This window comes from Hirundo rustica, chromosome 25, assembly GCF_015227805.2.
Source record: "Hirundo rustica isolate bHirRus1 chromosome 25, bHirRus1.pri.v3, whole genome shotgun sequence".
Lineage (NCBI taxonomy): Eukaryota > Metazoa > Chordata > Aves > Passeriformes > Hirundinidae > Hirundo > Hirundo rustica.
In genome coordinates, this window is record NC_053474.1 from 5,552,420 (window position 1) to 5,575,574 (window position 23,155).

The 23,155-nt window shown below is 57.3% G+C and overlaps 2 protein-coding genes across 2 annotated transcripts in view; one reads left to right on the forward strand and one right to left on the reverse strand.

Annotated features, from left to right (window-relative positions):
* The window catches only part of ZCCHC17 (zinc finger CCHC-type containing 17), an 11,187-nt gene extending 6,331 nt beyond the window's left edge, over positions 1-4,856 (reverse strand). Inside the window, exons 1-6 of the mRNA XM_040085983.2 lie at positions 4,712-4,856; positions 4,482-4,590; positions 3,632-3,689; positions 2,359-2,459; positions 2,188-2,279; positions 1,198-1,298 (exon numbers count right to left, since the gene is read on the reverse strand). Of these exons, the coding sequence (XP_039941917.1) occupies positions 1,198-1,298; positions 2,188-2,279; positions 2,359-2,459; positions 3,632-3,689; positions 4,482-4,523 (394 nt within the window). The 5' untranslated portion in view covers positions 4,524-4,590; positions 4,712-4,856. The remainder of the gene's footprint in view (positions 1-1,197; positions 1,299-2,187; positions 2,280-2,358; positions 2,460-3,631; positions 3,690-4,481; positions 4,591-4,711) is intronic.
* A 257-nt stretch (positions 4,857-5,113) lies between these two features.
* SNRNP40 (small nuclear ribonucleoprotein U5 subunit 40) lies at positions 5,114-22,714 on the forward strand. Its single transcript, XM_040086427.2, has 10 exons — positions 5,114-5,335; positions 6,023-6,152; positions 6,631-6,724; positions 7,580-7,745; positions 8,306-8,428; positions 11,177-11,297; positions 16,484-16,566; positions 16,955-17,016; positions 20,166-20,269; positions 22,301-22,714. Exons 1-10 carry the CDS (start codon positions 5,114-5,116, stop codon positions 22,348-22,350), a joined length of 1,155 nt encoding a protein of 384 aa, XP_039942361.1. The 3' UTR covers positions 22,351-22,714.
* The last annotated feature ends 441 nt before the right edge of the window (positions 22,715-23,155 follow it).

The following is a 23,155-nucleotide window of genomic DNA, read 5'->3' on the forward strand; positions in this document are numbered from 1 at the left end:
AAAACCAAAAGCAGAGTAAGCTCTCAGGTACGAGGCACTGTCCTGAACTGTGCCCTGCAGTGTTACCCTGGTTTTTCTGAGCCTTTTGATTTTCTTAAATGGAGTCAGATCTTTTTAGTTATTGTACAATATTAAGAGCAGCTTTCTACCTTTTCCCACAGATGTAACATAAACAAATCCTTTGTTTTTCATTCTCTGTCCTTTGTTTGCATATTTCTAACCTGAAAACAATTGTAACTGACAGTTGGTCTGGCCACTGAGGCTGAGGGGTGGAAACCCCAAAAAGCCAATCTTCTGCTAGACCCACAAATGTATAAAAAGTAAGAAATAAACAAAGGGGTGTCTCTCCGCCCTGTCTCAGCTTTGAGGTGGACGGAGAAACCTCTGCTCTGCAAAGCCCCTTGTCTGCGTGTGGCTGCTTTGTGTGTCTCAGTAACACTGCAGGAGGCACAGAACGGTTGGGGCTGAAGGCACCTCTGGGGATCATCTGGAGCAGGTGACACATCCAGGGGGCTGGCCTGGCTCCAGAGGAACACTCCAGAGCTCTGCTGCTCCCCATGGACAGGAGCTGTTCCTCACAGTGAGGTGGAGCTCGCTGTGTTTGTTTCTGGCCATCACTCCTCGTCCTGTCCCTGAGCAGGGTCTGGCACCATCCTCTGACAGCCCCTGGGGACGTTTGTGTGGATTGATGGGATCCCCTCTGTGTTTTCTTCCCCACAACAAACAGGCCCAGCTCCCTCAGTCTCTCCTCACCTCTCCAGCCCTTCATCCTCTCTGCAGCCTCCACTGGCCCCTCACCAGCAGCGCAAAGGGCTGGGCCTTTAAGGAACAAACTTTTCTATAAAGGGCTTGAACTAAATCTTTTGTTTTTGCAGCAAGTGATTAAAAATGCCTCCTCAAAAGAACAAACCAAACCAAAATTCAGTCCTTGCAAGTGTGTGTAACCACATCAGCAGCGTGCCCAGAGCAGCTGTGGCTGCCCCTGCATCCCTGGCAGTGTCCAAGGCCGGGCTGGACGGGGCTTGGAGCAGCCTGGAAGGGTGGAAGGTGTCCCTGGGGATTGGAATCAGGTGGGACTTAAGGTCCCTCCCAACCCAAACCATTCTGGGATTCCAACCGTGAGACAGACACTGATGGAGCCCACCAAGGGTCACTGCCTGCCTGGGACAGAGCTGTAAAGCAGCAGCCCAGACCCACCTTTGCAGCCACATTTCTTGCACACCGTGTTCAGGACAGCCTCCAGCGTGATCTTCTGGCTCGTGTAGTCCCTGAAGGTGCGTTTCTTCCTCTCATCCTGACTGGAAGGACAAGAACAGCTCTATTTGCAATCCATTCTCATCTTTAATCCCTCATTTTTGTACCAACACACCTGACAGCAAGGTTTGAAAGGTTACTCTTGAAGTAAAACTTTCTAAAACCAAAGAACAGAGCTGACCTGGCCTTGGGCACTGCCAGGGATCCAGGGGCAGCCACAGCTGCTCTGGGAATTCCATCCCAGCCCCTGCCAGGGGCTCGCAGCTCTCCCTGGAGCCTTCTCCTCTCCAGGGGAGCACCCCCAGCTCTCCCAGCCTGGCTCCAGAGGGGCTGATCAGTTTTTGTTCATACTCTGTGCCCTGGCAGGGACACCTCCCACTGCCCCAGTGTCCAGCCTGGCCTTGGGCACTGCCAGGGATCCAGGGGCAGCCACAGCTGCTCTGGGAATTCCATCCCAGCCCCTGCCCACCCTCCCAGGGAACAATTCCTGATTCCCAATCTCCCATGCAGCGCTGCCCTCTGGCACTGGGAGCCATTCCCTGTGTCCTGTCCCTCCAGGCCTTGTCCCCAGCCCCTCTGCAGCTCTCCTGGAGCCCCTTTGGGCCCTGCCAGGGGCTGGGAGCTCTCCCTGGAGCCTTCTCCTCTCCAGGGGAGCACCCCCAGCTCTCCCAGCCTGGCTCCAGAGGGGCTGATCAGGAGTTTTTGTTCATACTCTGTGCCCTTGCAGGGACACCTCCCACTGTCCCCATGTCCAGCCTGGCCTTGGGCACTGCCAGCGATCCAGGGGCAGCCACAGCTGCTCTGGGAATTCCATCCCAGCCCCTGCCCACCCTCCCAGGGAACAATTCCTGCCCAATCTCCCATGCAGCGCTGCCCTCTGGCACTGGAAGCCATTCCCCTCTGGGCTGCTCCGTTCTGCTCAGATTTACCCACTCAAGGGAAACGTTGTTGGGATCCAGGTCTTTCCCCGTGCCTTGGTGCACAACCTTCATGGACAGGGAGAGCTTCAGTTTCTCATCCTTCATCTAGAAAACACGGAATCAGCAGGACGAACAGCCGCGGTGTCCCTTACCGCAGAGGATACCTTGTGATAGCTGAGGTCACCTCTTTGCCAATGAGCTTCACCCAGACCTTGTCCCCAACGTCCACGATCTCGGCGGGTTTGTCCACGCGGCACGAGGACAGCTGAGTCCTGTGGACAAGGCCTGCACGTGGGGATGGGAGAGGAGACACAGACAGCCCTCAGATCCGCCCTCCGGGACAGCAGCTCCTGAAGTGGGTGCACACAACCCCTTGGGGCGTGGAAGAAATGTGTTTTTACACCATTGATAAAGAGAATTTAAATATTAATAGTGTTTATTTCTTTAGCTCATTCTTTTTTTTTTTTCCAGTTTTATACAGGCAGTTCTCCACTGAACCTCGGATCTGCGGTTTCCAAAGGGGCTTGGAGCAGATAATCCTTCGGGGTGCGGGAAGAATGTGTTTTTACACCATTAATACATAAAACCTAAAAATTAACAGTCTTTATTTCATCTTTAAGTCATTTTTATTTCCAATTTTTGGATTATTGTTTAAAATGTAGACACTCCCAGTAAAGCTCTAAATGTTAATAATAAATACAGCCAATAAATATATTTATGAATAAGCATATATGTATTTTGGAGGGCGCGCTCCAATTTTTTAAACAGCTAAGACAGGTCACAACACCCCAGGTTAGATTTTAATTTGGGTGATTGGCACGTGGACAGCAGGGCTCTGCAGGGGAGGAGAAATCTGGGAAGACTTTGCTGCTCCAGCTCACTTTCCAAGGCCACTTTGTGCCTCCCCCAGCCGCCACAATCCCACCCAGAATCCTGCAGGGAGCAGGAACTTCAGGAGGGGAGCAGGGAAGGGGTTCCTGGGGGGCTGCAGCCTTCTCACAACCACAGGCACAGCTTCAAGCCTCATTTTCCAGTTCTTTTTTATTTCAGCCTTTTTCCCCACTCATTTGCACTGCCCATTAAAATGAGGAAATCAGGCAAACTACCTAAAAGCAGAATTTCTACAGTTCTGCCATTATCTTCAAATGATTTTCTAAAACATCCTAAACTGACCAAAACTTTCACTAAAATATTCTCAAAGTATCAAAACACCACCCCAAATATCCAGAATTTACCGAAAACCTAAGGCACCCAGAAGTTACCAAAAAACCCTCAGACTTTTCTGGTCATCATGCAAAAATCCATCATCTCCTAAATGCTTTTCAGGAACTCCAAATTTCCTCATAATTTAGGAAAAACTCCTTTCCTGAGCTTTTTCTGAAAGCCTTTAATTCTGAGGTGGCTGCTTGCCTTGGACACACCAGCCTGGAAACAAAAAGCAAATCAGAGACACAAACCTTGTCTCCTGCAGCCTGGGATTTTGATGAATGCTCCATAATCTGTCACTGCAGCAACCTGGGGAGAAAAACAACACCAGAGCTGAAGGAAAACCCTTCCCAAAGGCCTGTGCTCATCCCACAGGGGAGAATCTGCACAGCAAACCTGCACAGTTCATGGATGTGGGGATTAGCAGAGAATTCCAGAAGGGTTTGGGCTGGAGGGATGTTAAAGGTCCTTTTCCACCCCCATCCCATGGCAGGGACACCTCCCAATGTCCCCATGTCCAGCCTGGCCCTGGGCACTGCCAGGGATCCAGGGGCAGCCACAGCTGCTCTGGGAATTCCATCCCAGCCCCTGCCCACCCTCCCAGGGAACAATTCCTCATTCCCAATCTCCCATGCAGCGCTGCCCTCTGGCACTGGGAGCCATTCCCTGTGTCCTGTCCCTCCAGGCCTTGTCCCCAGTCCCTCTGCAGCTCTCCTGGAGCCCCTTTAGGCCCTGCCAGGGGCTCGCAGCTCTCCCTGGAGCCTTCTCCTCTCTGGGGGAGCACCCCCAGCTCTCCCAGCCTGGCTCCAGAGGGGCTCCAGCCCTCCTCTGGGCTCTCTCCAGCAGCTCCAGGTGCTGCTGATGTTGGAATTCCGAGCTCTGCAGGTGTGGAATCACCTGAGCGGCGCACAGGGGCAGAATCCCCCTCCTCTGCTGCCTCTCTACCGCCGCACCCACACCTGTGCATGAAGAAGTCCAGGGGCACAGGTGTGTGCACCTGTACAGAGCTGTCACACAAACCTCCCCTGCGCTAACCCCTGACTAAAGAACAGAATAAATTCATACAGAGAACGGCCCAGCCGCGCCGCCCGCGCTCCGCACCTCGCCCTGGAAGATCGAGTAGAGCTCGGGGAGCGGCTCCATCCCCTCCAAAGGCCCCGTGCCAGGCAGCTGGATTCACCCCACGCTATCGCATTTCCTCTCCAGGACGCTGAGAAAAGAAACATTTCATTAACGCCTGAAAACTCTCAGAAAGGCCTCAGGCCTCAGCGACTTGAGCAGCGCGGGGATGGACCCGAACGGAACCCGCAGTGTCCCGGTGCAGGACTGACCCGGACCGGCGCGGTGGGACAACACGGCTCTTCCCGCAGCCCGCGGGGCGGTGGGGGCTCGTTAGCGCCCGCCGCAGCGACACCAACTCACGACCATCGCCTCAAGCTACCCCGCCCGCCGCCGCCATTCCCCCTCACGCCGAGAGGCCGCGCTCCCCGCCAATCACATCGCGCAATGTTCCCGTGTGGCAGCCCACAGCCAATCGACGTTACCCATATTACCCAGCGCCCGCTCCTCACCAATCAGAGCGAGGCGCGCCAGAAGGCGCCGCTCTCCCCGCTCTATGCTCGGCGCGCCGGCGGCGTGTCGGGGGCGGGATGTGCAGGGCTCTCCGCCAATCAGCGCCGAGGGCGCCGCGCCGACAGCCAATGGGACGCGGGGGACGGGGCCCGGCGCCCGCCATGATCGAGCAGCAGAAGCGGAAGGTCCCGGGCCCCGGCCCCGGCCCTGGCCCCGCTCCCGGGCCCCCCCCGGGCCCCGCCGCCCCCGGAGCCGCCCCCGCGCCCGGCCCCGACCTCCCGCTGGTCCCCGTGCCCGCCAAGCGGCCCCGCCATGACCTGCCGGGGGCGCCGGGCACCGGCGGTGCCGGGGGGCAGCCTCCGTCCGGAGCTGTGCTGCAGGCGGTAATGGGGGAAACGTGAGGGGAGGGTGGGCAGAGATCCGGGGTGGGATGGAAAGGTGACGGGAGAAGGCCGGGGGTGGTTCCAGTGGGAGGGAAGGACCACGAGCGTGTTGGGGCTGGGCAGTGCTGAGGCGCCTCCAGTGCTGCGTTGGGTTCTGGGCCCCCCAGTGCAGCAAGGGCTGGAGCAGGTAATGGGCCTGGGGAAGGGAATGGAGCGCCAGGAGAGGCTGAGGGAGCTGGGAAGGGGCTGAGCCTGGAGAAAAGGAGGCTCTGCACAACTCCTGACAGGAGGGGACAGCCGGGGGGGTCGGGCTGTGCTCCCAGGGAACAGGGACAGGAGGAGAGGGAACGGCCTCAGGCTGGGCCAGGGGAGGCTCAGGGTGGACAGCAGCAGGAATTTCCCCATGGAGAGGGAGCTCAGGGATTGGCACTGCCCAGGGAGGTTTGGAGTGCCCATCCCTGGAGGTGCCCAAGGAATTCCTGGATGTGGCACTCAGGGCTCTGGGGACAAGGTGGGGATCAAGCACAGCTGAGACTCCATGGTCTCAGAGATCTTTTCCAACCTCAGTGATTCTGGAATTCTGGTGGGATGTGCTATGGGAAGGTCAAGATGCTCAGCAGTAGTGACAGGCTGGTCATACCCTGGCCTTGTCCCTTGTCCCCTCACGGTGTCCCCTGTGTCTCCCAGGGCCCCCCGCGCTGCTCCTCGCTGCAGGCCCCCATCATGCTGCTGTCAGGACACGAGGGGGAGGTTTATTGCTGCAAGTTCCATCCCAATGGCAACACCCTGGCCTCGGCTGGCTTCGACAGGCTGATCTGTGAGTGTCCCTGCTGTCCCCTGCTCTCCCCCGGGCTCAGACCCTGCTGCTGAGGGGCTTTAGCTCAGCCCTCACCTGGCTGGGTCCTGAGTGTGAATTACTTCCCCAGGGGAGTGCCAGAAGCTTTTCCCAGCTTCTCTGCAGGTCCCATCCTGCTGGTGCTGGGAATGTGTCTTGCTGGGCACAGCCCTGTGTCCCCCTCACACAGGTTCCAGAGGTCTGCACAAATGCAGTTTTTAGTGCTTCAGGGTTGCTGAAGCAAAGGTTATAATTTTTTCCTAAATTCACCCTGAACAAGACCCCTAAATCAGCTCTGCCCTGGGGCTCACACGATGCTTGGTAGCCGCTGTGGATTGTCCCAGGTGGGACTCAGCAGTGGGGATGGTCCATCCATCACCTTGCTGAAATCCAGAGATAGGCTCCATGCTCCACAGGGGCTGTGGATTTTCTTGTGCTCACCCTCCCTTGCTGTCCCCAGTGCTCTGGAACGTCTATGGGGACTGTGACAACTTTGCCACCCTGAAGGGGCACAGCGGGGCTGTCATGGAGCTGCACTACAACACGGATGGCAGGTGAGGGCAGGGAATTTCTGCTGCTCACAGAGCCCAGAGACTCACTGAACCTTAGGGAATGGGGCTGGGGAAGGGAATGGAGCCCCAGGAGGGGCTGAGGGAGCTGGGAAGGGGCTGAGCCTGGAGAAAAGGAGGCTCAGGGGCCCCTGTGGCTCTGCACAACTCCTGACAGGAGGGGACAGCCGGGGGGGTCGGGCTGTGCTCCCAGGGAACAGGGACAGGAGCAGAGGGAACGGCCTCAGGCTGGGCCAGGGGAGGCTCAGGGTGGACAGCAGCAGGAATTTCCCCATGGAAAGGGAGCTCAGGGATTGGCACTGCCCAGGGAGGTTTGGATCCCCATCCCTGGAGGTGCCCAAGGAATTTCTGGATGTGGCACTCAGGGCTCTGGGGACAAAGTGGGGATGGGCACAGCTGAGACTTGATGCTCTTGGAGCTCTTTTCCAACCTAAATGATTCTGGGATTGTTGCCCTTGTGGCTTTCCCAGCGTGGGCAAAGGATCTCTGGGGGCACCTGTGACCCAGCAGTGCCATTGCTGCAGTTTTGGGGAGCAGAGGGAAGTTTGTGTTGGGTGTCTGGGATTCCCTGGGGAGGGGGAGAGAGCAGGGGAGAGGCTGGTTAATTTAAAAGGCTGTTCCACCCCTGCTGCTGAGCCTTGCTGCCTGTGCTCATCCCAGATGCTGCCTGAGGAGGCAGAAGAACAATTTCTAACAGGGATTAGAGGGAGTTTGTCCCTGCAGCTGCTCCAGTCTCAGTCAGGCTCCTCCAAAACAAAGGGAGAGGTTCTCCTCCCAGTGGTTGTTCCTGAAGGAAGGGTGGGAAGGGAGCTGAGCCCTCACAGTGGTTGTCGCCTGCAGCATGCTCTTCTCGGCATCCACGGACAAAACGGTGGCAGTGTGGGACAGCGAGACGGGGGAGAGGGTGAAGAGGCTCAAGGGCCACACGTCCTTCGTCAACTCCTGCTACCCGGCCCGCAGGGGGCCGCAGCTCGTCTGCACCGGCAGCGACGATGGCACCGTCAAGGTCAGCGTGTGCCCTGGGGAAAACCTGGGGGGGAAAAAGGTGGAAAAGCTTTTAGGATCTTCCCATTTAACTGGGCTGAATTCAGCCCTTCGTTACTCGTTTCGCTGCCTTATCGCTGTGAGCTCAGGATCAAAAATGTGACATCCAATTTCACCGCTCCTTTCTTTTCTGTGCTTCTCAGGGGGATTGGGAGGGTTGAGCTGCTCAGCTGAGCTTTTTGTGCTGCTCTTGATGAGCAAAGCATGAGAAAACTGTTTCTGAAATCTGGGCTGGCACCTTGTTCTCTTTCCTGAAATCTCCGGTGCTGGCTCCTTTTTCTCTCTCCTGAAATCTGTGCTGGCCCCTTCTTCCCTCCCTTCTTTCCCGGGCCCCAAACACAGCAGAATTAATGTCTTTTATAAAGATCTCCGGATTGGATGTTTTTTGTAATGATTTCCTGAGATCTACAAAGAGATTTTTGGGAGAGCAGTCTGAGTCTCTGCCACTGTCTCTCCACCTCCCTGTGATTTTGGTGTTAAATACCTGTGCCCACCTCTTAGAAGTGCCACGTTTCTTTCCAGCTGTGGGATATCAGGAAAAAAGCTGCTGTCCAGACATTCCAGAACACCTACCAGGTCTTGGCTGTCACCTTCAATGACACCAGTGACCAGATCATCTCTGGAGGCATCGACAATGACATCAAGGTAGGACCCTGTGTCCCTTTCCCTCCGTGCTCTTCCATCCTGTCACACCTTGTGTTGCTCAGGGACAGCCGTGGGGTCACCTGCTGAATTTTACATCCCCAGCCCCCCTGGGCCTGCTGCGTCCATCCCTGCTGGTGCTGCGGGGCCAGAGGAGTGGCAGGGAGCTGCTCTGTGCTGGCAGTGACAGCCTGGCATTCCCGGTGTCCCAGCACTGCTGGCACCCGCCGGAGCCAGCGTGGAATGCTGGGACAGAGCCATGTGTGAGGTAACCTGGAGAAAACGTCCCAGGGGAGAGTGAACGTCCCCTCTGTGCCCTTTGCCCCAGTTTGCAGCTCACCCTGGCACCTGCTGCTGTGGAAAGAGTGAGCTCAGCGTTCCCTTCAGCTGATTGCCCTGCTGGCTGCAGGGCCCAGGCTGTCCCTGTGCCCTCAGCCCCTGCTCCAGCCTGTCACAGCTGTGCTTGGTGTGGCACTGCCACCAGAGCTGTCCCCAGCCTGTCACAGCCATTGCTTGGTGTGACACTGCCACCGGAGCTGTCCCCAGCCTCTGAGAGCTGTCCCCAGCCTGTCACAGCTGTGCTCGGTGTGACACTGCCACCGGAGCTGTCCCCAGCCTGTCACAGCTGTGCTCAGTGTGACACTGCCACCGGAGCTGTCCCCAGCCTGTCACAGCCATTGCTCGGTGTGACACTGCCACCGGAGCTGTCCCCAGCCTGTCACAGCCATTGCTCGGTGTGGCACTGCCACCGGAGCTGTCCCCAGCCTGCCACAGCTGTGCTCGGTGTGACACTGCCACCAGAGCTGTCCCCAGCCTGTCAGAGCTGTCCCCAGCCTGTCACAGCTGTGCTTGGTGTGACACTGCCACCAGAGCTGTCCCAGCCTGTCACAGCCATTGCTCGGTGTGACACTGCCACCGGAGCTGTCCCCAGCCTGTCACAGCCATTGCTCGGTGTGGCACTGCCACCGGAGCTGTCCCCAGCCTGCCACAGCTGTGCTCGGTGTGACACTGCCACCAGAGCTGTCCCCAGCCTGTCAGAGCTGTCCCCAGCCTGTCACAGCTGTGCTCGGTGTGACACTGCCACCGGAGCTGTCCCCAGCCTGTCACAGCCATTGCTCGGTGTGACACTGCCACCAGAGCTGTCCCCAGCCTGTCAGAGCTGTCCCCAGCCTGTCACAGCCATTGCTTGGTGTGGCACTGCCACCAGAGCTGTCCCCAGCCTGTCACAGCCATTGCTTGGTGTGGCACTGCCACCAGAGCTGTCCCCAGCCTGTCACAGCTGTGCTCAGTGTGACACTGCCACCAGAACTGTCCCCAGCCTGTCACAGCTGTGCTCAGTGTGACACTGCCACCGGAGCTGTCCCCAGCCTGTCACAGCCATTGCTTGGTGTGGCACTGCCACCAGAACTGTCCCCAGCCTGTCACAGCTGTGCTCGGTGTGGCACTGCCACCAGAGCTGTCCCCAGCCTGTCACAGCCATTGCTTGGTGTGACACTGCCACCAGAGCTGTCCCCAGCCTGTCACAGCTGTGCTCGGTGTGACACTGCCACCGGAGCTGTCCCCAGCCTGTCACAGCCATTGCTCGGTGTGACACTGCCACCGGAGCTGTCCCCAGCCTGTCACAGCCATTGCTCGGTGTGACACTGCCACCAGAGCTGTCCCCAGCCTGTCACAGCTGTGCTCGGTGTGACACTGCCACCGGAGCTGTCCCCAGCCTGTCACAGCTGTGCTCGGTGTGACACTGCCACCACAGCTGTCCCCAGCCTGTCACAGCTGTGCTTGCTCTGGCACTGCCACCACAGCTGTCCCCAGCCTGTCACAGCTGTGCTCGGTGTGACACTGCCACCAGAGCTGTCCCCAGCCTGTCACAGCCATTGCTTGGTGTGGCACTGCCACCAGAGCTGTCCCCAGCCTGTCACAGCTGTGCTCAGTGTGACACTGCCACCAGAGCTGTCCCCAGCCTCTCACAGCTGTGCTTGCTGTGGCACTGCCACCAGAGCTGTCCCCAGCCTGTCACAGCTGTGCGTGCTCTGGCACTGCCACCACAGCTGTTCCCAGTGCCTCTCTTTGGGAAGAGCAGCCTGGAGCTGTGGGAATTGGGGAGCTCCTGCTCTGTCCCACCGTGCAGGGGGATTTGGGGGGTTCTGTGGCCAGTTCAAGAGGAGTTCTGCAGGCACGGGGCTCCTGACATTCAACTCCTCAGAGGCTGAACATCCTCACTTAGAAATCTTTTAAAAGGCAAATTCTTTCTTTCAAGAAAATCTTTCTAGAACACCCATAAACTTCCAGCCTTGTATTTTCATAGAATCATGGAGTTCTTCGGATGGAAAGGGACCCGAAAGCTCATCCCATCCCACCCCTGCCCTGGCAGGGACACCTCCCACTGTGCCAGTGTCCAGCCTGGCCTTGGGCACTGCCAGGGATCCAGGGGCAGCCACAGCTGCTCTGGGAATTCCATCCCAGCCCCTGCCCACCCTCCCAGGGAACAATTCCTGATTCCCAATCTCCCATGCAGCGCTGCCCTCTGGCACTGGAAGCCATTCCCTGTGTCCTACATGTGTGGGGCTGCTGCCATGTAACTCCTTGGGGGTTGAACACGTCCAGTTCCAAATCTCTGGCACAAATCCCATTTCCCCACAACTCCCATCACGCTCCAGAGCCCAGCAGCTGGATCCCATGGCTGATTGAGCAGTGTCTGGGGCGCTGTGGGAGCTGGAGCTCCAGCGTTCCTGGCTGTGTTTGCTGTGCCAGGTGTGGGACCTGCGGCAGAACAAGCTCACCTACACCATGCGGGGCCACGCCGACTCGGTGACGGGCCTGAGCCTCAGCTCCGAGGGCTCCTACCTGCTCTCCAACGCCATGGACAACACAGGTAGGGCCTGCTGAGCCCCCCAGGGACACCCCTGGGTGTTCATCCCGGGAGAAATGCCTGGGGTGGGCTGCAGGGAGAGTAGCTCCAGAGCTACACTGTGGATTTGTGTCCTTGTGAAGGGGAGCAGCAGCCTCAGGGGGTTTGTCCCTGCTCCTGGAGGGAATTGGGGCCAAGGGAAATGGCACAGGTTATCCTGCAGGGATTGGGTACAGGAGCCATGGCACAGGTTATCCTGCAGGGACTGGAGACAGGAGCAGTGGCACAGGTTATCCTGCAGGATATGGGACAGGAGCCATGGCACAGGTTATCCTGCAGGATATGGGACAGGAGCAGTGGCACAGGTTATCCTGCAGGGATTGGGTACAGGAGCCATGGCACAGGTTATCCTGCAGGGATTGGGTACAGGAGCCATGGCACAGGTTATCCTGCAGGATATGGGACAGGAGCAGTGGCACAGGTTATCCTGCAGGGATTGGGGACAGGAGCAGTGGCACAGGTTATCCTGCAGGATGTGGGACAGGAGCAGTGGCACAGGTTATCCTGCAGGACATGGGACAGGAGCAGTGGCACAGGTTATCCTGCAGGATATGGGACAGGAGCAGTGGCACAGGTTATCCTGCAGGGGTTGGGGACAGGAGCCATGGCACAGGTTATCCTGCAGGGACTGGGACAGGAGCAGTGGCACAGGTTATCCTGCAGGGATTGGGGACAGGAGCAGTGGCACAGGTTATCCTGCAGGACATGGGACAGGAGCAGTGGCACAGGTTATCCTGCAGGATATGGGACAGGAGCAGTGGCACAGGTTATCCTGCAGGGGTTGGGGACAGGAGCCATGGCACAGGTTATCCTGCAGGATATGGGACAGGAGCAGTGGCACAGGTTATCCTGCAGGATGTGGGACAGGAGCAGTGGCACAGGTTATCCTGCAGGGATATGGGACAGGAGCAGTGGCACAGGTTATCCTGCAGGATATGGGACAGGAGCAGTGGCACAGGTTATCCTGCAGGATATGGGACAGGAGCAGTGGCACAGGTTATCCTGCAGGATATGGGACAGGAGCAGTGGCACAGGTTATCCTGCAGGACATGGGACAGGAGCAGTGGCACAGGTTATCCTGCAGGACATGGGACAGGAGCAGTGGCACAGGTTATCCTGCAGGGATTGGGGACAGGAGCAGTGGCACAGGTTATCCTGCAGGGATTGGGGACAGGAGCAGTGGCACAGGTTATCCTGCAGGGATTGGGGACAGGAGCAGTGGCACAGGTTATCCTGCAGGATATGGGACAGGAGCAGTGGCACAGGTTATCCTGCAGGGATTGGGACAGGAGCAGTGGCACAGGTTATCCTGCAGGATATGGGACAGGAGCAGTGGCACAGGTTATCCTGCAGGATATGGGACAGGAGCAGGGGCACAGGTTATCCTGCAGGGATTGGGGACAGGAGCAGTGGCACAGGTTATCCTGCAGGATGTGGGACAGGAGCCATGGCACAGGTTATCCTGCAGGGATTGGGACAGGAGCAGTGGCACAGGTTATCCTGCAGGGATTGGGGACAGGAGCAGTGGCACAGGTTATCCTGCAGGGATTGGGGACAGGAGCAGTGGCACAGGTTATCCTGCAGGGATTGGGTACAGGAGCCATGGCACAGGTTATCCTGCAGGGTATGGGACAGGAGCAGTGGCACAGGTTATCCTGCAGGGATTGGGTACAGGAGCCATGGCACAGGTTATCCTGCAGGGTATGGGACAGGAGCAGTGGCACAGGTTATCCTGCAGGATGTGGGACAGGAGCAGTGGCACAGGTTATCCTGCAGGACATGGGACAGGAGCAGTGGCACAGGTTATCCTGCAGGACATGGGACAGGAGCAGTGGCACAGGTTATCCTGCAGGATATGGGACAGGAGCAGTGGCACAGGTTATCCTGCAGGATATGGGACAGGAGCAGTGGCACAGGTTATCCTGCAGGACATGGGACAGGAGCGGTGGCACAGGTTATCCTGCAGGGATTGGGGACAGGAGCAGTGGCACAGGTTATCCTGCAGGATGTGGGACAGGAGCAGTGGCACAGGTTATCCTGCAGGATATGGGACAGGAGCAGTGGCACAGGTTATCCTGCAGGACATGGGACAGGAGCAGTGGCACAGGTTATCCTGCAGGATATGGGACAGGAGCAGTGGCACAGGTTATCCTGCAGGGGTTGGGGACAGGAGCCATGGCACAGGTTATCCTGCAGGGACTGGGACAGGAGCAGTGGCACAGGTATCCTGCAGGGATTGGGGACAGGAGCAGTGGCACAGGTTATCCTGCAGGACATGGGACAGGAGCAGTGGCACAGGTTATCCTGCAGGATATGGGACAGGAGCAGTGGCACAGGTTATCCTGCAGGGGTTGGGGACAGGAGCCATGGCACAGGTTATCCTGCAGGATATGGGACAGGAGCAGTGGCACAGGTTATCCTGCAGGATGTGGGACAGGAGCAGTGGCACAGGTTATCCTGCAGGGATATGGGACAGGAGCAGTGGCACAGGTTATCCTGCAGGATATGGGACAGGAGCAGTGGCACAGGTTATCCTGCAGGATATGGGACAGGAGCAGTGGCACAGGTTATCCTGCAGGATATGGGACAGGAGCAGTGGCACAGGTTATCCTGCAGGACATGGGACAGGAGCAGTGGCACAGGTTATCCTGCAGGACATGGGACAGGAGCAGTGGCACAGGTTATCCTGCAGGGATTGGGGACAGGAGCAGTGGCACAGGTTATCCTGCAGGGATTGGGGACAGGAGCAGTGGCACAGGTTATCCTGCAGGGATTGGGGACAGGAGCAGTGGCACAGGTTATCCTGCAGGATATGGGACAGGAGCAGTGGCACAGGTTATCCTGCAGGGATTGGGACAGGAGCAGTGGCACAGGTTATCCTGCAGGGACTGGGGACAGGAGCAGTGGCACAGGTTATCCTGCAGGGATTGGGGACAGGAGCAGTGGCACAGGTTATCCTGCAGGATATGGGACAGGAGCAGTGGCACAGGTTATCCTGCAGGATATGGGACAGGAGCAGGGGCACAGGTTATCCTGCAGGGATTGGGGACAGGAGCAGTGGCACAGGTTATCCTGCAGGATGTGGGACAGGAGCCATGGCACAGGTTATCCTGCAGGGATTGGGACAGGAGCAGTGGCACAGGTTATCCTGCAGGGATTGGGGACAGGAGCAGTGGCACAGGTTATCCTGCAGGGATTGGGTACAGGAGCCATGGCACAGGTTATCCTGCAGGGTATGGGACAGGAGCAGTGGCACAGGTTATCCTGCAGGGATTGGGTACAGGAGCCATGGCACAGGTTATCCTGCAGGATATGGGACAGGAGCAGTGGCACAGGTTATCCTGCAGGATGTGGGACAGGAGCAGTGGCACAGGTTATCCTGCAGGACATGGGACAGGAGCAGTGGCACAGGTTATCCTGCAGGACATGGGACAGGAGCAGTGGCACAGGTTATCCTGCAGGACATGGGACAGGAGCAGTGGCACAGGTTATCCTGCAGGATATGGGACAGGAGCAGTGGCACAGGTTATCCTGCAGGATATGGGACAGGAGCAGTGGCACAGGTTATCCTGCAGGACATGGGACAGGAGCGGTGGCACAGGTTATCCTGCAGGGATTGGGGACAGGAGCAGTGGCACAGGTTATCCTGCAGGATGTGGGACAGGAGCAGTGGCACAGGTTATCCTGCAGGATGTGGGACAGGAGCAGTGGCACAGGTTATCCTGCAGGGATTGGGTACAGGAGCCATGGCACAGGTTATCCTGCAGGGACTGGGGACAGGAGCCATGGCACAGGTTATCCTGCAGGGATTGGGACAGGAGCAGTGGCACAGGTTATCCTGCAGGATGTGGGACAGGAGCAGTGGCACAGGTTATCCTGCAGGATATGGGACAGGGGCCGTGGCACAGGTTATCCTGCAGGATGTGGGACAGGAGCAGTGGCACAGGTTATCCTGCAGGGATTGGGTACAGGAGCCATGGCACAGGTTATCCTGCAGGGATTGGGGACAGGAGCAGTGGCACAGGTTATCCTGCAGGGATTGGGGACAGGAGCAGTGGCACAGGTTATCCTGCAGGGATTGGGGACAGGAGCAGTGGCACAGGTTATCCTGCAGGACATGGGACAGGAGCAGTGGCACAGGTTATCCTGCAGGATATGGGACAGGAGCAGTGGCACAGGTTATCCTGCAGGACATGGGACAGGAGCAGTGGCACAGGTTATCCTGCAGGACATGGGACAGGAGCAGTGGCACAGGTTATCCTGCAGGATATGGGACAGGAGCAGTGGCACAGGTTATCCTGCAGGACATGGGACAGGAGCAGTGGCACAGGTTATCCTGCAGGATATGGGACAGGAGCAGTGGCACAGGTTATCCTGCAGGATATGGGACAGGAGCAGTGGCACAGGTTATCCTGCAGGATGTGGGACAGGAGCAGTGGCACAGGTTATCCTGCAGGATGTGGGACAGGAGCAGTGGCACAGGTTATCCTGCAGGATATGGGACAGGAGCAGTGGCACAGGTTATCCTGCAGGACATGGGACAGGAGCAGTGGCACAGGTTATCCTGCAGGGATTGGGGACAGGAGCAGTGGCACAGGTTATCCTGCAGGATATGGGACAGGAGCAGTGGCACAGGTTATCCTGCAGGATGTGGGACAGGAGCCGTGTCACAGCTCTGTCCCCTCAGCAGGAGTGGCAGCCCAGCTCCTGCAGGACACTGGGGACAAGAGCCCAGGTTATCCGTGCCCTCTGGGCCTGGCTCGTGTCAGGGTGGCTTGGCTGTGTCCCCTCAGCATGAGTGACAGCCCAGCTGCCACCTGCCTGTCCCCTTGTCCCTCAGTGAGGCTGAGCCCACCAGGGCCATGCCCATGTGGGATGTGAAGATGTGGGATCCCCCACGTGGGGTTCTTCAGGGTGAAGAAAACCCTCCTGTAAGGAGGTGGTGGCTCAGTTTTGGGATGGCAGTTTGGGATTTTTTTGTAATTCATATCGCTGCCGTTGTCCTGCCAGAGCAAAGGCTCCTGCAGGGAGAGCTGCTGGTTCCTGTGGCCTTTGGGAAATGCGGGGTCAGGGAGCCTGTCCTGGGCACCGGGGTTTGCCAGGGCTGCCCTCTCCCTGTCCCTCTCAGCTGCTGGCTCTGACTGTTGCAGTTCGGATCTGGGACGTGAGGCCCTTCGCCCCCAAGGAGAGATGTGTGAAGATTTTCCAGGGAAATGTCCATAATTTTGAAAAGGTGAGTGTGCTCCGCTCCTTGTTCAGTTCTCTCTGCTCTTAACTTTTCTCTAAATTGTTTTTTTCAAATCAAGTTTAGGCCAGAAAGGCTTTAATAAGAACTCAAAGAAATATGAATACTCAAAGTGGGATTCCAATTAAAGCCTCAGTAACACGATTTCTTTGCTTGGTTCAGCTGTAATTAGCTGTAAATTAAGTATTTTCTACACTTACCATCGACTTTGTGTAAAATAAGGCACTGGCTGTTTCCAGCAATAAAATAAAATCTGTAATTACCATCTCATCTTCCAAGGGACATCATTAAAGTGATGCTGGTTAAAGTCTCGTGGCGGTTTTAATTCAAGGAGAAGGGAAAACTGAATAGATCTGTGCTTGTTCTTTGGTTTTAGAACCTTCTGAGGTGCTCCTGGTCCCCAGATGGCAGTAAAATTGCAGGAGGATCTGCTGACAGGTGAGATGCCACTGCTTTCCTCTGTCCCCATCAATCCATGGTGGATTTGCAGTGTTCCTGCAACAGAATCTCAGGGCTCGGGATTGTGTGTGAAATCCCAAACAGCGCTCAGGGAGTTTTCCTGATTTCCACTGGGGTGTGTTGCTGTTGCTTTGGTGTCCATGGAGGAGTTGTAAAATCTGGTTATTATTGTCAAAAGCTGGCTGAGGATCTGCCCTGCCCACCACAGGATCCCCCAGCAGGTGACAGGGACACCTTTGTGTCCTGTGAGGGTCTTTGAGAGCAGGGTCTATGTGGGGTTGGAGGATGAGGACCACAAATCCCAGTTAAATCCATGGTGGGATTCCAGAGATCGTTAATGACCCCTCCTTTAATTAAGCAGAAATTAAGATCAATTGGCACATCTCAGACTTGTAAATGAAAGTTTCTGTGAGGTGAGCTGAGGAGTGGAAAGTTCAGAGGGAGGAAGCAGAACAGGGTCTGAAGGTCCCTGTGAAGGACACCAGCGTCCCCTGGAGCAAATCCAGGCCCAAATGCAGAGCCAGGGGGGACAGGAATTCCCGCAGGCTGGGGGCCAGGGCATGGAGCTGCAGTAATCACCAGAGTAATGAGTTTCTGATGGCAGACAGGCAGAACTTGAGCTCTCCCTGCCCAGATTTAGTGGGGCAGCTGTCCCAGCATGGGCCCAGGCCATGACTCTGCCCCCAGCCCTGCTGGGCACTGTGGGGTATGTGGGGAGGGAGAATTCCAGTCTGGATGAGCAGTTCCAGTCTGGATGAGCAGTTCCCAGTTCCAGTCTGGGTGAGCAGTTCCCAGTCTGGGTGAGCAATTCCCAGTTCCCAGTCTGGATGAGCAGTTCCCAGTCTGGATGAGCAGTTCCCAGTTCCAGTCTGAATGAGCAGTTCCCAGTCTGGATGAGCAGTTCTCAGTCCCCAGTCTGGATGAGCAGTTCCCAGTTCCAGTTTGGATGAGCAGTTCCCAGTTTGGATGAGCAGCTCCCAGTCTGGATGAACAGTTCCCAGCTCCCAGTCTGGATGAACAGTTCCCAGCTCCCAGTCTGGATGAACAGTTCCCAGCTCCCAGTCTGGATGAGCAGTTCCCAGTTCCAGTCTGGATGAGCAGTTCCCAGTCTGGATGAGCAGTCCCCAGTCTGGAGGAGCAGTTCCCAGTCTGGAGGAGCAGTTCCCAGTTCCCAGTCTGGATGAGCAGTTCCCAGTTCCAGTCTGGATGAGCAGTTCCCAGTCTGGATGAGCAGTTCCCAGTCTGGATGAGCAGTTCCCAGTTCCCAGTCTGGATGAGCAGTTCCCAGTCTGGGTGAGCAGTTCCCAGTCTGGATGAGCAGTTCCCAGTCTGGATGAGCAGTTCCCAGTCTGGATGAGCAGTTCCCAGTTCCAGTCTGGATGAGCAGTTCCTGCCCGGATCCCTGGGGCAGGCTGAGCCCTGCTCTGGGCAGCTGTCCCTGGAGTTTGTGTCGGGTCAGTGTGTTCATTCTGCAGGTGCTGGTGGGGCTCAGGGCTCTGACAGCTCCTGGGGCAGGTCACACCAGGCCACTCCAATCTTTCTGGTGTCACAGAGCTCAGTGTTTATTTTTGCTGTTGAGCCCTTCACAAGTGTTGTAGTAAAATCAGCCACCTTGTAACGCCAAATAAAAACAACAGCAGAGTGCTTTGAGAATTGAGACAATTCCTGCCTGCTAGATAAGAGCTGGGCTTGAAATATTCCTGATTCAAGGCTTACATTGCAGGGCTGAGGGTTTCCCTCTAGAAAATAAATCACAGAATAGCACTGGCCTGAAAAGCTGCTAAGGAGGAGGAGCACATGGTGCTGGTGCCCCGTATCCTCTCTGGGCAGCCAGCAGGGCTTATAAATCATTCAGGGCTCTTTTGGGATGAAAAGCAGCATTTCAGTTAAAAGCCAGGCTGATTGTACAAGCAAATCTTCATTTTTGTCTGGTCTGCAAAGCCCTGACATGGAGAGGAAGGGGGAAACTGAGGCACCCGAAATAAGCCTGGAAGGGTCCAGGCTCGGTGTTGATGTCTGAGGGAGCGGCTGCCCATCCCCAGCAGGTTCCTGCTCCCTGCAGGACAGCCATGGGATGCACAGCGACCTTCCCCTGGAGCAGGGGATGGATTTTCCATGGGTTCTTGGGCTGTGCCCATCCCTCAGCCTCTGGGAGCCCAGTGCTGCCCTTCCCACCCACCCCAGCTCCTGCCCCAGGAATTGCTTTGAGCTGCCCATCACCTCCCTGAGCAGGGGGAGCAGCTCCCCGCTGCAGCTCTCCCCAGACACTGGGTTTTATTTCGGTTTCTCAGAGCCCTGAGCCTTGTGCCCAATCCCTTCCCTGGTGCTGGGCAGGCAGGGAGGGGGTGCTGTGGGATCCCTGCGCGGGTGAGGTGCAGCACCAGCTGCCCTGGCCTGTGGGATGTTGATCTTGTTGTGATGGAGCCAAATCTCAGGTCAGGGCATGGCTGAGCTTCCCTCAGCAGACACGGGGGGTTTGGGCTCCGTTTCCCTGACTCTCTGAAGGCTGAGCTGTGCCTGGTGCCCCCAGGGAAGGATCCTGGGCGTTCTCAGCTCAGGTGGGGGCTCAGGCAGGACCAGCAGTGGGTGAGGCCTGACACAGGGCGATCAAAGGGCTCAGCCTGATCCCATCACTCCCTGATAAATGCTGGCATGGGTCATGTGGCACAGCAGGAAGAGAGCCCCTCTTGGAGCTGCTGGCTGTCAGGGATTGCACTGCAGCAGGGGCTGGGGGCTCTGGGCTCCTCCCTGCCAGCCCCAAGGGAAGCCTGGGCGTGCAGAGAGTGTTTGGGGGTGTTTGTGAGGGAGAGACCCGTCCTCCCCGTTCCCAGTGCCGATTCTCTCCCTGTCCCTGCACTACCCAGGATTTCTTTTGGCCTCACAGCTTTCAAATCCATCTCTGTGCCCTGGGGGGTGAAGGGCAGTGTTGGCAGTGAGGCTTTTGCCTCTGGACCTGTTGACTCCTCCCTGCTCAGGTCCCTGCTCTCCCGGGCCTGTCAGAGCAGCATTTTTCTCCTGGGAAGTTCCTGTTTTCCCACACAAAGATGATTCCAGCCCGCTGGAGAACCCCCTGGGTGGGCAGGTGTTTTCTTTGCCCCGTGCCTGCCCTCAGCAGCAGTGTGTTGCAGGTTTGTGTACGTGTGGGACACCACCTCCAGGAGGATCCTCTACAAGCTGCCTGGCCACGCTGGCTCTGTGAATGAACTGGCCTTCCACCCTGAGGAACCCATCAGTAAGTGCTCCCCACCTCCCCAGGGCTCCCTCAGCTCCTCATCCTCTGGGAAGTGGCCCCAAAATTACCAGAGTGAAATTATCAGACAGATTGAGGGGTGGCAGAGCTTTGTTTGCTCATCTCCAGTTGGGTGGGGACACCCTGGGCTGGGGACACCCAGGGGACAGCAGGGTGGCTCTGGGGGTGGCTGCCACTGCCCAGGGCTTGTCCAGCCTTCCAGGGGCCATGAGGAGAGGGTTTGGAATACCTGGGATGCCAGGGACATAGCCTTGTTTGGTGATTCCATGAGGACAGGATCACCCAGGGGGCTCCAACTTCCCCAAAAGCTGCAGGAAACAAATCAGAGAATCACAAAATCACAATCCTGGAATGGTTTGGGTTGGAAGGGACCTGAAATCCCACCCAGTGCCACCCCTGCCCTGGCAGGGACACCTTGCACCATCCCCATGTCCAGCCTGGCCTTGGGCACTGCCAGGGATCCAGGGGCAGCCACAGCTGCTCTGGGAATTCCATCCCAGCCCCTGCCCACCCTCCCAGGGAACTATTCCTGCCCAAAATCCCACCCAAAGGAAGCCCATGGTGCAGTGGGTGTAGTTCCAGTTCTGGAGGTGTCTCACACGTGCCATCAGTCAGAGCTGGGTGATGCAGAGCTCCTGGTGGCTTTTCAGAGCCGTCTGAGCCCCTGCAGGAGCTGGGAGCAGGCTCCTTTCCCGTTTCCTGGTCCAGCGTGGGCTGGGCAGGACTGCAGGGGCTGGGTTTCCATGGAGCTGCTCACCTTGGCCTGGTCAGCAGCCAAAATTACCAGCAGTGAAGCCCGAAGCCAAGCCAAGGGCAGGGAGCTCTGCATTTGTTCCTGGGCATTCTCGGCTGTGCCCGAGGCTGGGGCTGTGCTGGAGCAGCAGAGCCAGCTCCTCTCTGGGTGTGCTGAGCTCCTCTTGGCTCGCTGGGCTTCCAATAAAAATGAAAACACTGTTACTAAAAACCTATCCAGTGGTGCAGCTGCTGGCTGGGAGCTCCTGGGAATGTGAATCCCATAAAACAGCAGGAGCCAGGCTGTGGCAGGGTGACAAACACCAGCTGAAACTGGTGTGGGAACCCCCAGAGCTCTCTGGACAGGGATTAAACCACTGTTGGTGTCTGCTGGATCACTCCTGTTCCTCTGGATTCCCTGGAGATGGGAAGGGGCTGGAGCCCCAGGAGAGGCTGAGGGAGCTGGGAAGGGGCTGGAGAATTCCTGAGGGAGCTGGGAAGGGGCTGAGCCTGGAGAAAAGGAGGCTCAGGGGGCCCTTGTGGCTCTGCACAACTCCTGACAGGAGGGGACAGCCGGGGGGGTCGGGCTGTGCTCCCAGGGAACAGGGACAGGAGGAGGAAGCCAGGAGGGGCTCAGGGTGGATATTGGGAACATTTCTCCATGGAAAGGACGGGCCAGCCCTGGTGGGGGAGGCCCCGTCCCCGGAGGTGCTCAGGGAACCTGCGCACGTGGCACTTGGGGACAGTGGTGACCCTGGGGTGGCGGCAGGCTGGCGGCTGGGTTTGGGGGTCTCGGGGGTGTTCCCCAGGGTGCCGTGGCTGTGGCTCAGGGCCCGCGGGAGCCGGGAGCCGGCCGGGCTGTCCCTGTTCCCAGGGAATGGAGTCCTGGGGACACTTTCCTGGCCGGATGGGCCCTCTAGTGGCACTCGGCGCTGGCGGAGCCTCGACACTTCCCGAGATGGAAATCCCTCCTCGGGAGCCTTCCAGAGGTGTTTCTCCACCGCTCATTCCAGTTCCCAGCTCAGGGACAGGGGATGGCAGCCACCAGCACAGCCTGGGGTCGGTGTCACAGCGCTATTCCGTAGTTGTTTTGGGAAGCAGCTGAAATTTGGCTTCCAGCAAAATGAGGAGTTCGGTGCTGTGTCCTCAGGGAGGTCTCAAACCACCGGGCTAATTTTTGTATTCCATTTTAGTTTTTATATTCTGTTTTAATTGTTATATTCTGGTTTGGTTTTATATTCCGTTTTCATTTCTTCATTCCTTTCTCCCTTTCCCCCTCAGTTCTCTCTGCATCCAGTGACAAAAGGCTCTACATGGGGGAGATCCAGTGAGGCCCGTGAGGAGCTGGGGGATCCCTGCCCTCGGGATCCTGGATTTGCAGGAGCTGGATGGATCCACTCCCAGTGGAGAAGGTGACAGCAGCTGGGTGTGACAGCCCGCCCTGGTGCAGGCTGTCCCCTTTCCACGTCTCACTGTGCAACTTTTTCCACCTCCCCTTTCTTTGGGGAGGCAGGAAAACTTGGAATTGAAAGGAATTTCATTTTGGCTGTGCCACTGACAATGAAACGCTTCTCCAGTTCCCTTGAAATTGAGAACTTGTGTTTCAGTTCCACACGTGGCCTGTGTATTCCCTGTCCTGTGTCCTTTGGTGTTTTTTTGATACAGTTAAAACTGCAGTAAATTGCTTTTTACACAGCTCAGTGCCTGGGGTTCATTGCTCTGGTTATTTTTCTGATCTCCAATATTAAACCTGGGTCCTCACCTGGAGATAACCAGGGAAATCATCAAAGTTAAACTCATGGAATGGTTTGGGAAGGGATCCTAAATCCCACCCAGTGCCACCCCTGCCCTGGCAGGGACACCTCCCACTGTGCCAGTGTCCAGCCCAGCCTTGGGCACTGCCAGGGATGCAGGGGCAGCCACAGCTGCTCTGGGAATTCCATCCCAGCCCCTGCCCACCCTCCCAGGGAACAATTCCTGATTCCCAATCTCCCATGCAGCGCTGCCCTCTGGCACTGGGAGCCATTCCCTGTGTCCTGTCCCTCCAGGCCTTGTCCCCAGTCCCTCTGCAGATTCACCAGGGTCCCGTCAGGTGCCCACATCCACCTCCCGTCATTCCCCTGGCTCCCAGTGGGA